The following is a 14,205-nucleotide window of genomic DNA, read 5'->3' as shown; positions in this document are numbered from 1 at the left end:
AACAAAATTCAAGAAAATACATGAGAATACATAATAGGGCAACACAAGATATACAATGTAATTCTTTTATTTAGTAACTATTGTTGTATTACGGTCTCAGCCATCAGTATGTGATTTCAATCACATTATTGGATAGTTCCCAGTCCACGGCAATTGTCCAAAGGTTTGAACTTCCTGGGTAATCATTGTGCAATCCTCACCTGGGAACAGGGTGAGCAGTTCCTCAGCACCTCTTCGGGATATCCCTTCAATCAGGCTTGTGGCCTGTTAGCCTCAAACAATCCCGCTAGGCCTCCATATCGAGCCCTCCCCCATTCAAAATGTCAGTAAGTGAATTTGAAGATTCCCCCCAAGCACAGGCCAATTATCTCCCGCACTTGATGTTGTTAGGTTCGTTAGCGAGCCAGACGAGGAGGATGGAGATGGCTGCCAGAAAGTGAATGAGGGGGGTCTGGCTTAGAGTTGGTAGGCTTCCTGTGGGGGTGCAGAAGAGACTTACTACCGGTGCACATGTATGAGTGTTTGTTTGAGCAGGAAAAAGTGTGCGCGAGTGATGGGCTGGGTGTTTCTGTCAGTGAAGGAACAGCTATGTATTCCCAAGTCAGGATGGTGAGTGGCTTGGGAGGGAACTTCCATGTGGTGTTCCCATGTGTCTGCTGTCCTTGTCCTTCAAGATGGTAGTAGTTGTTTTTGGTTTGGAAGGTGCTGTTTAAGCAACCTGGTGAGTTACTGCAGTGCATCTTATAGATGGCACATATTGCTACCATTGTGCGTCAGTGGTGGAGGGAGTGAATGTTTGTGGAAGGGCTAGCAATCACGCGGGCTGCTTTGTCCTGGATGGTGCTCAGCTTCTTGAGTGTTGTCTTGAATCTTGACTGAGGAAATTTGGCATGTCAGCTACGATCCTCACCAACTTCTACAGATGCACCATAGAAAGCATTCTTTCTGGTTGTATCACAGCTTGGTATGGAGCCTGTTCTGCCCAAGACCCTAGGAAACTACAAAAGGTTGTGCCTCCCATCAATTCCCGCTGCCTCAGAAAGGCAGCCAGCATAATTAAGGACCCCATGCAACCCGGACATACTCTCTTCCACCAGGAAAAAGATACCAAAGTTTGAGGTCACGTACCAACCGACTCAAGAACAGCTTCTTCCCTACTGCCATCAGACTTTTGAATGGGCCTACCTCGTATTAAGTTGATCTTTTCTCTGCACCTTGCTATAACTGTAACATTATATTCTGCAGTCTCTCCTTCCTTCCCTATGTACAGTATGCATTGTTTGTACAGCAGGCAAGAAACAATACTTTTCACTGTATGATAATACATGTGACAATAATAAATCAAATCAAAGTTGTTGGAGCTGCACTCATCCAGGCAAGTGGAGAGTATTCCATCACACTCCTGATTAGTGCCTTTAGGGAGTCAGGGGATGAGTTACTTGCTGCAGGATTCGTAGCCTCTGACCAGTTCCTGAAGCCACAGTATTTATATGGCTAGTCCAGTTCAGCTTCTAGACAAATGCAACCCCCAGGATGTTGATAGTGGGGGATTTGGCTACGGTGATGCCATTGAATTTTAAGGGGCAATGTTTAGATTCTCTCTTGTTGGGGGTAGTCATTGTCTGGCACTTGTGTGGTGCGAGTGTCATTTGAGTGTTACTGGAACAGCTTGACTAGGGACACGGCTAGCTCAGGACCAAAGTTTTCAATCAACTGGGTGCTGTCAGAGCTAATAATCTTTCCGTATCCAGTGCCTTCAGCTGCTTCTTGCTATCACATGGAATTAATCGAAATGGCTGAAGACTGGCAGCTGGGAACCTCAGCAAGAGGCACAAAGAGATCATCCATTCGGTATCTCTGGCTGAAGAGAGTTGTAAATGTTTTATCTTTTGTACTCATGCATTGGGTTTCTCCACCATTGAGGTTTGTGGAGTCTGCTCCTCCCGTTCGATTGTTTAACTGTCACTGTCATTCACAACTTGATGCGGCAAGACTGCAGCGCTTTGATCGGATCCACAGGCTGCAGAATCACTTATCTCTGTCTACAGCATGCATGTGGTTGTAGCTTCACCAGGTTAACATTTTATTTTTAGGTTTGACTGGTGCTGCTCCAGGCATGCTCTATTGCATTTCTCTCTGAACTAGGATGTCTTTCGGGAATACTACTGCAAATTAACTTGTATTTCTGAAGTCAGTTCCTGTACTTATTGGTAATGGCATATCACCAGGACATGACAGGCCATGATTGTGGTTGAAAGGGCAGCATGGTGGCACAGTGGTTAACACTGGGACTACAGCCGAGGACACGGGTTTGAATCCTTGCCCTGGGTCACTGTCCGTGTGGAGTTTGCACATTCTCCCCGTGTCTGCGTGGGTTTCACCCCCACAACCCAAAGATGTGCAGGTTAGGTGGATGGGCCACGCTAAATTGCCCATTAATTGGAAAGAATAATAATTGGGTACTCTAAATTTATAGAAAGAAATGACTGTGGTTGAATAAAATTCTGCACCTCATAGATACTCAGTTGAACTGCTAGATCTGGTCTTAAGGTATCTCTTTAGTATGGTGATGAGACCACACACGATGGAGGGTGTTGTGTGAAGATGGTCCTTCGCCTCCACAAGGACTGTAAGATGGGTACTCTCACCAATGTGGCAAGTAGATTGGTGACGGCAAAGACCAGTACGCTTTTCCGTCTTACTTCAATTGCTACCTGCTGCTGGCCCATTCTGGCAGATATGCCCTTCAGGACTCGGCCAGTTCAGGCACTCTTGCTGATGGGCAATGAAGCTGGGGAGATGGTGGCGTAGTGGTATTGACACTGGACTACTAATCCGGACACCCAGGATAATGCTCTGGGGTCCCAGGTTTGAATCCTACCATGGCAGATAGTGATATTTGAATTCAATAAAGATTTGGAATTAACAGTCTAATGATGACCATGAAACCATAGCCGATTTTTGTAAAAACCCATCTGGTTCACTAATGTCGGGAAGGAAATCTACCATCATAACCCATTCTGCCTACATGTGACTCTAGACCCACACAGCAAAACGGTTGACTCTTAACTGCCTCCCCCCCCTCCCTCACTGAAATGGCCTTAAGAAGCAGGTTTTCTTGCCAACGTTTGACCTAATGCCTTGAAACATCATAGGGTCCAGTCAATGTTGAGGTCTCCCAGATGCACACCCTCCCACTTACACCCTTATGCCGGAATCTCTGATGCATCTATCCTGTCATTGTAACAAAGCTTTTTATTAAAAATTGTGTTGCAAATGTGTAGGTACACCCACCTATAGTGCCTTAAACAAATCAAACAAACATAATAAAACTTCAAGTTTGAATGTATGCTTTCGAAAAATGATGCAAATGAACATGTCATATACTGCTGCTCATCTTCAGCTGTGAAACTATACACAGATGCAGAATGAGATATATCAGCTTTCTTGAAAGCTACCGATATAATTTGCAGTGATTGCACATGTCATTTGTAAAGCAATACATAGAACACAGCACAGAACAGATCCTTCGGCCCTCGATGTTGTGCCGAGCCTTGTCCGAAACCAAGATCAAGCTGTCCCACTCCGTCATTCTGGTGTGCTCATGTGCCTATCCAATAACAGCTTGAAAGTTCCTAAAGTGTCCGACTCCATTATCACAGCAGGCAGCCCATTCTACAGCCTAACCACTTTGAGTAAAGAACCTACCTCAGACATCCCTCCTATATCTCCCACCCTGAACCTTATAGTTATGCCCCCTGGTAACAGCTACATCCATCCGAGGAAATAGTCTCTGAACGTCCACTCTATCTATCCCCCTCATCATCTTATAAACCTCTACTAAGTCGCCTCTCATCCTCCTCCGCTCCAAAGAGAAAATCCCTAGCTCCCTCAACCTTTCCTCATAAGACCTATCCTCCAACCAGGCAGCATCCTGGTAAATCTCCTTTGCAACCTTTCCAATGCTTCCACATCCTTCCTATAGTGAGGTGACCAGAACTGGACACAATTCTTGAAACACAACTCTTTTGTGACCAACTTTCAAAGTCAGTCTTTTCTGCTCAAGTACAGATAGGAACAACAGAGTGCATCATGAAGGAACATCTTCAACTTCAAAAAATAGCTGAGAAATTAAATGTGGAATACATCTATTCCATTAGCTATGAATGCATGTTGCTATGAAATTCTCTTGTAGATCAAAAGTTTTCACTGGTCTCTAGAGTAGAGGATTCTTAAGATTAAAGACCCTGAGAATAGAAGTTCCTCCTCATCCCAGTCACCCCTTATTTTGAAACAGTCCTCAGAAGCGGAAACATTCTCTTCATATAACTCTGATCAAGCCCCTCAGAACCGTATGTTTCACTTGCCTGCTTTCCACTCAAATCATCTTCTATACAGTCTTCGGTCTCACAATCCTCAGCTTTGGATCCTGAAGAACAAACATGTTAATTGAGTATTGATTTTCCAGCAGCAATCAGGTCTTCTTGTGGACAGGAATAAGGCGACGAACAGATGATTGCTGCCAATTGGGCATAAATGCAACCCATACTGATTCAAAGTATCCTCTTCTCGCAATTCCAAGGGTGTCAAAGTTAGCAAATGCAGGAAGGGGAACTGTCATACTCTTCTCAATTTACAATGAATGTCAACTGATAGTAACATCCTTAAAAAGTCCCACTTCCAAATAATATTACAGTTCAATAGGCTAGAATAACAATATACCCAGTTAAAATTTCAATATCTGCATCTTGAAAGTGTATTTATCTCCCACCTTTTCCCGTTTTCTTTGATGCTCTACTGCTCGGGGTCTCTGGGTTGATTGAAATTTCATCTGGATTTCCTCCTTCGTCTTGTATTACCTGAAGACAGCAATCACACCATTAGCACAAGACAAAAATTAACTTTTTTTTATACAGCGCCATCCTATTCAGGTCAAATGCACCTAGCAATAATTCCAGATGATAGATTGCAGCAGCGCCAAAGGTAAGAAAACTAGTACAACAGGAGACCCAAGGAAATAAGGGTGAAAGAAAGTCTATGAGAACAGTGGAGAGAGAAGGGAGCTAATGTTGAGTTTGGATGACTCTGTTAAGTCATCCAGACTCAAAATATTAGACTTCTCTCCGCACAGATGCAGTCAGACCTGCTAAGGTTGTCTGGTTGTTTGTTTGTGTTACAATATAAATAATAAAATGGCAGTCAGAGGAAAATTCTTAGGAGCGCAAAAGGCTTGGTTAAAGTACAAAATTAGCACTTTGCAACTTTTGTTCATGAAAACGAATGCTGCTAATAAAGCAATCAAGCAGAAGGTAGGAGAGGAGGTACTTAAAAGGTTGGCAGTTCTCAAAGTAGCAACGGTCACTGACCCAGATGGAATGGATCCCAGATTACTGAAGGTTCCAAGACTGGGAGAAGACTAGGAGGCCCTCTACCTTCTCTCCACCCCACCCCCCCCCTCAAAAGACCCTGTCCCCCCGCCAGCTCCTGACAGGCCCTCCTCTCCCCCCACCCCACTGCAACAGGACCTCCTCCTCTCCCCCCCCCCCCTTGCAACAGGACCGCCTCCTCCTCCGGCCATCGCAACAGGCCCCCCTCCTCCCTCCCCCCCCCCCCGCAACAGGCCCTCCTCCTCCTCCCCCCCCCCCGCAACAGACCCCCCTCTCCTCCGCCCCCCCCCCCCCCAGCAACAGGCCCCCCTCCTCCGCCCCCCGGCAACAGGCCCTCCTCCTCCTCCGCCCCCTCCCCGGCAACAGACCCTCCTCCTCCCCCCGCAAAATGCCATCCTCCTCCACCCCCACCCGGTCCTCCTCATCCGCCCCCTCTCCCCCCTCCGCAACAGGCCCTCCTCCTCCTCCGCAATAGGCCCTCCTCCTCCTCCTCCGCAACACGCCTTGGCAACAGTCCCTCCTCCTCTCTCTTCCCCCCCCCCCCAACCCGCCGCAACAGGCCCTCCTCCTCTCTCCCCCCCAAACAGGCCCTCCTCCTCCACCCCCCCCCACAACAGGCCCTCGCGCCCCCCCCCCCAACAGGCCATCGCATCCCCCCCCCCCAACAGGCCCTCGCGCACCACCCCCCCCCCCCACAACAACAGGCCCTCACGCCCCCCCCCCCACAACAACAGGCCCTCGCGCCCCCCCCACACAACAACAGGCCCTCGCGCCCCCCCCACACAACAACAGGCCCTCGCGCGCCCCCCCCCACACAACAACAGGCCCTCGCGCGCCCCCCCCCACACAACAACAGGCCCTCGCGCCCCCCCCCCCCACACAACAACAGGCCCTCGCGCGCCCCCCCCCACACAACAACAGGCCCTCGCGCCCCCCCCCCCCACACAACAACAGGCCCTCGCGCCCCCCCCCCCACACAACAACAGGTCCTCGCACCCCCCCCCCCACACAACAACAGGCCCTCGCGCCCCCCCCCCCAACAACAGGCCCTCGCGCCCCCCCCCAACAACAACAGGCCCTCGCGCCCCCCCCCCCCCCAACAACAGGCCCTCGCCCCGCGCCCCCCCCCCAACAACAACAGGCCCGCGCCCCCCCCCCAACAACAGGCCCGCGCCCCCCCCCCAACAACAGGCCCGCGCCCCCCCCAACAACAACAGGCCCGCGCCCCCCCCCAACAACAGGCCCGCGCCCCCCCAACAACAGGCCCTCGCGCCCCCCCCCCAACAACAACAGGCCCTCGCGCCCCCCTCCCCAACAACAACAGGCCCTCGCGCCCCCCCCCCCCCCCAACAACAACAGGCCCTCGCGCCCCCCCCCCAACAACAACAGGCCCTCGCGCCCCCTCCCCCCCCCCCCCCCCCCGGGCAACAGGCCCTCCTCCCCCTTGCACACCTGCCGGAGCCGCTCCATCAGAGTGCTTTTGTTTCCATTGGTGTCCAGATTTCTCTTTTTGAGCTCTGTTTTCAAATCCACCACCCTCAGCTCGGTGATCTTCCGAAGGCCACTCTCGGCAACAGCAAGTCCATCTCCGCTCTCGTCCGCCATTGCAGCCACCGCTCTCACAAACAGCAGTTTCAAAATGGCGCCCGGACTCCTTTCCTCCCGGCTACCTCTGCGCATGCGCTCCTTCCGGCTCAGTGCCACTGCGCAGGCGTCAGTCTGCAGGCTTTGTTTCAGCAGCTGTTGAGACAATGTCCTCTCACCCTGTACACTCTGTTCAAAGGCAGCTCCTTGACCCATAGCAGACTCCATCTTTCTGTATTAAGTGTCATTCTTTTCATTTGCCAATAGCATCTTTCAATTTTCATTCAATAATGATGTTTAATGCTTCCCTCTCCTGCTTTTACTCTTCGCTTCAGAACGCCTCGCCCAAGTCTGTTTCCACCTCAAATCTGCCCTGACCAGCCTCCTCTGCCTTTTGCTAATTATGTTCAGCAAATCTATTTGCACTATCCTCTGCACTTTATTGATATCAGCTTATAAAAACATCATTATATCATGGCTGATCATTACCACAGTGCCACGTTCCTGCACTATCACCATATAAAATTAATTATAATAATCACTTATTATTACAAGTAGGCTTCAATGAAGTTACTGTGAAAAACCCCAAGTTGCCACATTCCGGCACCTGTTCGGGGAGGCCAGTACAGGAATTGAACCCCTGCTGTTGGCCTTGTTCTGCATTACAAGCCAGTTGTTTAGCCCACTGTGCTAAACCAGCCCCTTGATATCCCTTGATATCCCATGACACATCCCTTGATATCATTAGTCTGCAAAATTATTTTTAAAATAAATTTAGAGTACCCAATTCATCTATTCCAATTAAGGGTCAATTTAGCATGGCCAGTCCACCTAGCCTGAACATCTTTGAGTTGTGGGGACGAAACCCACGCAAACACAGGGAGAATGTGCAAACTCCACACGGACAGTGACCCAGAGCCGGGATCGAACCTAGGACAATGGCGCCGTGAGGCAACAGGGCTAACCCACTGTGCCACCTTGCTGCCCCATCTCCAGAATTCTATTGATTTCTGACTTGAACATGCTCAATAATTGAGTTTCCACAGCTCTCCTGGGTAGAGAATTCCAAAGATTCAGCAACTGCTGAGTGAAGAAATTCCTCCTTATCTCAGTCTTAAATGGCCTGCCCCTTATTCTCTGAAACTGTGTCCCCTGTTTCTAGACTCATCAGACAGGGGAAAAATCCTATTCACATCTTCGCTGTTGTGTCCAGTAGATACATCAATCATCATTTGTTACTTCTTCTGTCCATCTAATCCTTTCAATTTTACCGCCAAACCCACATTTCAAAGCTATTTCACAAGTTGGTCTCCACTTTCCCTCAGGTCCATATCTCACATCCATACCAACAATAGTCCAATCAAACACCCCAAGGTGGGGTGGGCAATGTATTCAACTTTCCAATTAGTAACCATCTAATACAAAACATCGCATTTCCCATTGTTGTCCTTGTACTTATTTATTTATTGCATCTTCCATCTGCAGATATTATGCTTCCTCAATACTGCAATTCTTGCACCTGCGCTAGTTATTTTCCTTTTATACATATAAAAATGATTCTGGGTGGTACGGTGTCGCAGTGGTTAGCACTGCTGCCTACTGTGCTGAGGTCCCAGCTTTGATCACTGTCTGTGTGGAGTTTGCACATTCTCCCCGTGTCTGCGTGGGTTTCACCCCCACAACCCAAAGATGTGCAGGGTAGGTGGATTGGCCATACTAAATTGCCCCTTAATTGGAAAACATAATTGGGTACTCCGAATTTTAAAATATATATATATACATGAAGTTGCTTGGTGAATTTATTGGCAGCTATTACTAGTCTATCTACTACTCCTTGTAATTGTTGTTCTGTATAAATGCTTTGTCAGCTGCGACCCTAACTGTTGTTATAATGCTCCAGTTCCCCTACTCTCTTAACACCAGATTCTGTGTCTTCAGATGCTTCTTTGATCATTCGTTCTGCATGGACATTGAGAAGACTGGGCAGCACGATGGTACAGTGGTTAGCACAGTCACTTCACAGCTCCAGGGTCCAGGTTCGATTCCCACCTTGGGTCACCGTCTGTGCGGAATCTGCACGTTCTCCCCGTATCTGCATGGGTTTCCTCCGGGTGCCCCGGTTTCCTCCCACAGTTCAAAGATGTGCAGGGTAGGTGGATTGGCCATTCTAAAATTGCCTTTAGTGTCCAGAAAGGTTAAGTGGGGTTACTGGGTTACAGGGATAGGGTGGGGGGGTGGGCTTGAGTAGGGTGCTCTTTCCAAGAGCTGGTGCAGAATGGCCTCCTTCTGCACTGTAAATTCTATGATTCTATGGTGATGAACAATACCCCATGTCAAACTTCAAATTACACACGGTTCCAAATCCCTCTCACTTTGGCTTTTTGTGCCATGTAAATGTCACCGCTGCATCGGAGTACAACAGGCTGCAGTCCCCTTTGAGAGTTGGCTGGTGATGATTTAACCTGAGGGTCACCACACCTCAGGCAAGGGTAATGTTGTGAAGGTGAGGCTTTCAGGAATAACCTCAACCTGCACAAGAATTGAACCCATGCTGTCGGCTACGTTCCACATCATAAACCAGGCGTCCAGCTAACTGAACTAACCAAACTGAATTGTCCAGGTCTTGTAGTTGGACATGGACTACTTCAGTATCTGAAGAGTCATGAATGGTGCTGAATATAGTGCAATCAGCAGCAAACATCCCCATTTCTGACCTTGATGCCACACCCGGTGATGTCAAGGGCAGTTACTCTCACCCCCTCCTCTCGAGTTCAGCTCTTTTGTCTATGCTGGAACCAAGGCGCTAATGAGGTCAGGAGCTAAGTGCCCTGGCAGAACCCAAACTCAGTATTAGTGAGCGGTTTTTGCTAAGTAGATGTCACTTGACAGTACTGTTGATGACTCCTTCCACCACTTTACTGATGATCGAGAGTAGACTGATGGGCAGTTATTGACTGGGTTGGATTTGTCCTACATTTTGTGTATAGGACATACATGGGCTATTTTCCATATTGCTAGGTGCATGCCAGTGTTGTAATAATAATAATCTTTATTAGTGTCAGACGTAGGCTTACATTAACACTGCAATGAAGTTACTGTGAAAATCCCCTAGTCGCCAGATTACAGTCCCTGTTCGGGTACACTGAGCAAGAATTCAGAATGTCCAATTCACCTAACAAGCGTGTCTTTCAGGACTTGTGGGAGGAAACCGGAGCACAGGGAGGAATCCCATGCAGGCACGTGAAGAACGTGCAGACTTCACACAGACAGTCACCCAAGACAGGAATCGAACCCGGTTCCCTGGCGTTGTGAAGCAACAGTGCTAACCACTGTGCTACCGTGCCACCCTACTGGAACCGCCTTGTACTGGAACAGCTTGGCTAGCAGTGCAGCAAGTTCTGGAAAACAAGTCTTCAGTACTATTGCTGGAATATTGCCAGGGCCCACAGCTATTGCAGTATCCAGTGCCTTCAGCCGTTTCTTGATATCACATGAAATGAATTGAATTGGATGAACACTGGTATCTGTGACACTGGGGACCTCCAGAGGAGACCAAGATGGATCATCCACTCGGCACTTATTGCTGAAGACTGTTGCAAATTCTTCAACTTTATCTTTTGCACTGATGTGTTGGGCTCCTCAATCACTGAGGATGGGGGTATTTGTGGAACCTTCTCTTCCAGTGAGTTGTTCAATTGTCCACCACCATTCATGACTAGATTGTAGCGATTAGACCTGATACGTTGGTTGTGGGATTGATTAGCTCTGCCTGTTGCTTACTGCTTGTGTTGTTTGGCACACAAGTAGTTCTGTGTTGTAGCTTCACCAGGTTTTTCAGTGAGCCTGCTCCTGGCATGCCCTCCTGCATTCCTCATTGAATCAGGGATAATCCCCTGGTCTGATGGTAATGGTAGAGTGGGGAATATGTCAGGCCATGATGTTACAGATTGTGGCTGAGTACAATTCTGCTGCTGCTGATGGCCAACAGCACCTCATGGATGCCCAGTCCTGAGTTACTGAATCTGTTTGAAATCTATTCCATTCAGCATGATGGTGCTGCCACATAACATGATGGAGGATCCCATAGTTCTTGTACCTTTTCTATTTCACTTCTTAACTCATTATTCAACAATCTGGATTTTAGTTTCCCTTCTTCAATGTTGGTATTCCATTTTATTCCTTCTTCCATGTTTTGCAATATCAAAGTTGTCACCCATGGTTTCGTGATCCTTTTCCACCTGTTCTGTTTGCCCCTCCTTCTATTTCAGTATGTAATGGAACCTACGAGGGAACAAGCGGTCCTAGATCTTGTCCTGTGTAATGAGACATAGTTAGGGATCCTCTCGGAAGGAGCGATCACAATATGGTGGAATTTAAAATACAGATGGAGGGTGAGAAAGTAAAATCAAATACTAGTGTTTTGTGTTTAAACAAAGGAGATTACAAGGGGATGAGAGAAGGACTAGCTAAGGTAGACTTGGAGCAAAGACTTTATGGTGGAACAGTTGAGGAACAGTGGAGAACCTTCCAAGTGATTTTTCACAGTGCTCAGCAAAGGTTTATAACAAAAAGGAAGGACGGTAGAAAGAGGGAAAATCGACCGTGGATATCTAAGGAAATAAGGGAGAGTATCAAATTAAAGGAAAAAGCATATAAAGTGGCAAAGATTGCTGGGAGATTAGAGGACTGGGAAATCTTTAGGGGGCAACAGAAAGCTACTATAAAAGCTATAAAGAAGAGTAAGATAGAGTATGAGAGTAAACTTGCTCAGAATATAAAAACAGACAGTAAAAGTTTTTACAAATTTATAAAACAAAAAAGAGTGGCTAAGGTAAATATTGGTCCTTTAGAGGATGAGAAGGGAGTTTTAATAATGGGAAATGAGGAAATGGCTGAGGAACTGAACAGGTTTTTTGGGTTGGTCTTCACAGTGGAAGACACAAATAACATGCCAGCGACTGATAGAAATGAGGCTATGACAGGTGAGGACCTTGAGACGATTGTTATCACTAAGGAGGTAGTGATGGGCAAACTAATGGGGCTAAAGGTAGACAAGTCTCCTGGCCCTGATGGAATGCATCCCAGAGTGCTAAAAGAGATGACTAGGGAAATTGCAATGAACTAGTGATAATTTACCGAAATTCACTAAACTCTGGGGTGGTCCCGGTGGATTGGAAATTAGCAAAAGTGACACCACTGTTTAAAAAAGGAGGTAGGCAGAAAGCAGGAAATTATAGGCCAGTGAGCTTAATTTCGGTAGTAGGGAAGATGCTGGAATCTATCATCAAGGAAGAAATAGCGAGGCATCTGGATAGAAATTGTCCCATTGGGCAGACGCAGCATGGGTTCATAAAGGTCAGGTCATGCCTAACTAATTTAGTGGAATTCTTTGAGGACATTACCAATGCAGTAGATAACGGGGAGCCAATGGATGTGGTACATCTGGATTTCCAGAAAGCCTTTGACAAGGTGCCACACAAAAGGTTGCTGCATAAGATAAAGATGCATGGCATTAAGGGTAAAGTAGTAGCATGGATAGAGGATTGGTTAATTAATAGAAAGCAAAGAGTGGGGATTAATGGGTGTTTCTCTGGTTGGCAATCAGTAGCTAGTGGTGTCCCTCAGGGATCCGTGTTGGGCCCACAATTGTTCACAATTTACATAGATGATTTGGAGTTGGGGACCAAGGGCAATGTGTCCAAGTTTGCAGATGACACTAAGATGAGTGGTAAAGCGAAAAGTGCAGAGGATACTGGAAGTCTGCAGAGGGATTTGGATAGGTTAAGTGAATGGGCTAGGGTCTGGCAGATGGAATACAATGTTGACAAATGTGAGGTTATCCATTTTGGTAGAATAACAGCAAACAGGATTATTATTTAAACAATAAAATATTAAAGCATGCCGCTGTGCAGAGAGACTTGGGTGTGCTAGTGCATGAGTCACAGAAGGTTGGTTTACAGGTGCAACAGGTGATTAAGTAGGCAAATGGAATGTTGTCCTTCATTGCTAGAGGGATGGATTTAAGACTAGGGAGGTTATGTTGCAATTGTATAAGGTGTTAGTGAGGCCACACCTGGAGTATTGTGTTCAGTTTTGGTCTCCTTACTTGAGAAAGGACGTACTGGCACTGGAGGGTGTGCAGAGGAGATTCACTAGGTTAATCCCAGATCTGAAGGGGTTGGATTATGAGGAGAGGTTGAGTAGACTGGGACTGTACTCGTTGGAATTTAGAAGGATGAGCGGGGATCTTATAGAAACATTAAAAATTATGAAGGGAATAGATAGGATGGATGCGGGCAGGTTGTTTCCACTGGTGGGTGAAAGCAGAACTAGGGGACATAGCCTCAAAATAAGGGGAAGTAGATTTAGGACTGAGTTTGGGAGGAACGTCTTCACCCAATGTGTTGTGAATCTATGGAATTCCTTGCCCAGTGAAGCAGTTGAGGCTCCTTCATTACATGTTTTTAAGGTAAAGATAGATAGTTTTTTGAAGAATAAAGGGATTAAGGGTTATGGTGTTCGGGCTGGAAAGTGGAGCTGAGTCCACAAAAGATCAGCCATGATCTCATTGAATGGCGGAGCAGGTTCGAGGGGCCAGATGGCCTACTCCTGCTCCTAGTTCTTATGTTCTTATTTCAGATCCTTTAATCTGTTCCCATTGTTCATTTGTTATGGGCCAGGATTTAGAAAACTCCAAAGTTTTCAAAGTAAGGGCAGCACGGTAGCACAAGTGGATAGCACTGTGGCTTCACAATGCCAGAGTCCCAGGTTCGATTCCCCGCTTGGTCACTATCTCCATGTTCTTCCCGTGTCTGCGTGGGTTTCCTCCGGGTGCTCCAGTTTCCTCCCACAGTCCAAAGACGTGCAGATTAGGTGGACTGGCCATGATAAATTGCCCTTAGTGACCAAAAAGCTTCGGAGGGGTATTGGGTTACGGGAATAGGGTGGAAATGGGAGCTTAAGTGGGTCGGTGCAGACTCGAGGGACCGAATGGCCTCCTCCTACACTGTATGTTCTATGTAACTATGTATATCATGGAGTTCACCTGATCCACAACGTTTAATATATTTTGGTTATGGGGAGCACAAGGGTCCACTCTCCAGGTGTTATGCAACAGAGACCTTAAGTATTTTTAAAACAAAACAATGTTAATTCTATGAACCCAGTTAACATTTTATAAATACACAGTAAACATCTTATCAACTACCAACACACGTAACCCCACAGATACAAT

At 47.2% G+C, this 14,205-nt stretch overlaps 1 protein-coding gene across 4 annotated transcripts in view; it reads right to left on the bottom strand.

The window, feature by feature from the left end:
- The window catches only part of LOC119953359 (scaffold attachment factor B1-like), a 141,898-nt gene extending 134,843 nt beyond the window's left edge, over positions 1-7,055 (bottom strand). For all 4 annotated transcript variants that reach the window (XR_005458007.1, XM_038777544.1, XM_038777546.1 and 1 more), the window contains exons 1-3: positions 6,840-7,055; positions 4,772-4,859; positions 4,368-4,429 (exon numbers count right to left, since the gene is read on the bottom strand). Coding sequence is in view for 3 of the 4 variants with exons in the window: in XM_038777544.1 (XP_038633472.1) it covers positions 4,368-4,429; positions 4,772-4,859; positions 6,840-6,992 (303 nt within the window). In the remaining variant the exon portion in view is untranslated. The remainder of the gene's footprint in view (positions 1-4,367; positions 4,430-4,771; positions 4,860-6,839) is intronic.
- Between the last annotated feature and the right edge of the window lie 7,150 nt (positions 7,056-14,205).

Source organism: Scyliorhinus canicula, chromosome 18, assembly GCF_902713615.1.
Source record: "Scyliorhinus canicula chromosome 18, sScyCan1.1, whole genome shotgun sequence".
Classification (NCBI taxonomy): domain Eukaryota; kingdom Metazoa; phylum Chordata; class Chondrichthyes; order Carcharhiniformes; family Scyliorhinidae; genus Scyliorhinus; species Scyliorhinus canicula.
Note: the sequence above shows the minus strand (reverse complement) of the source record. Positions and strands in the feature narration are given on the sequence as shown.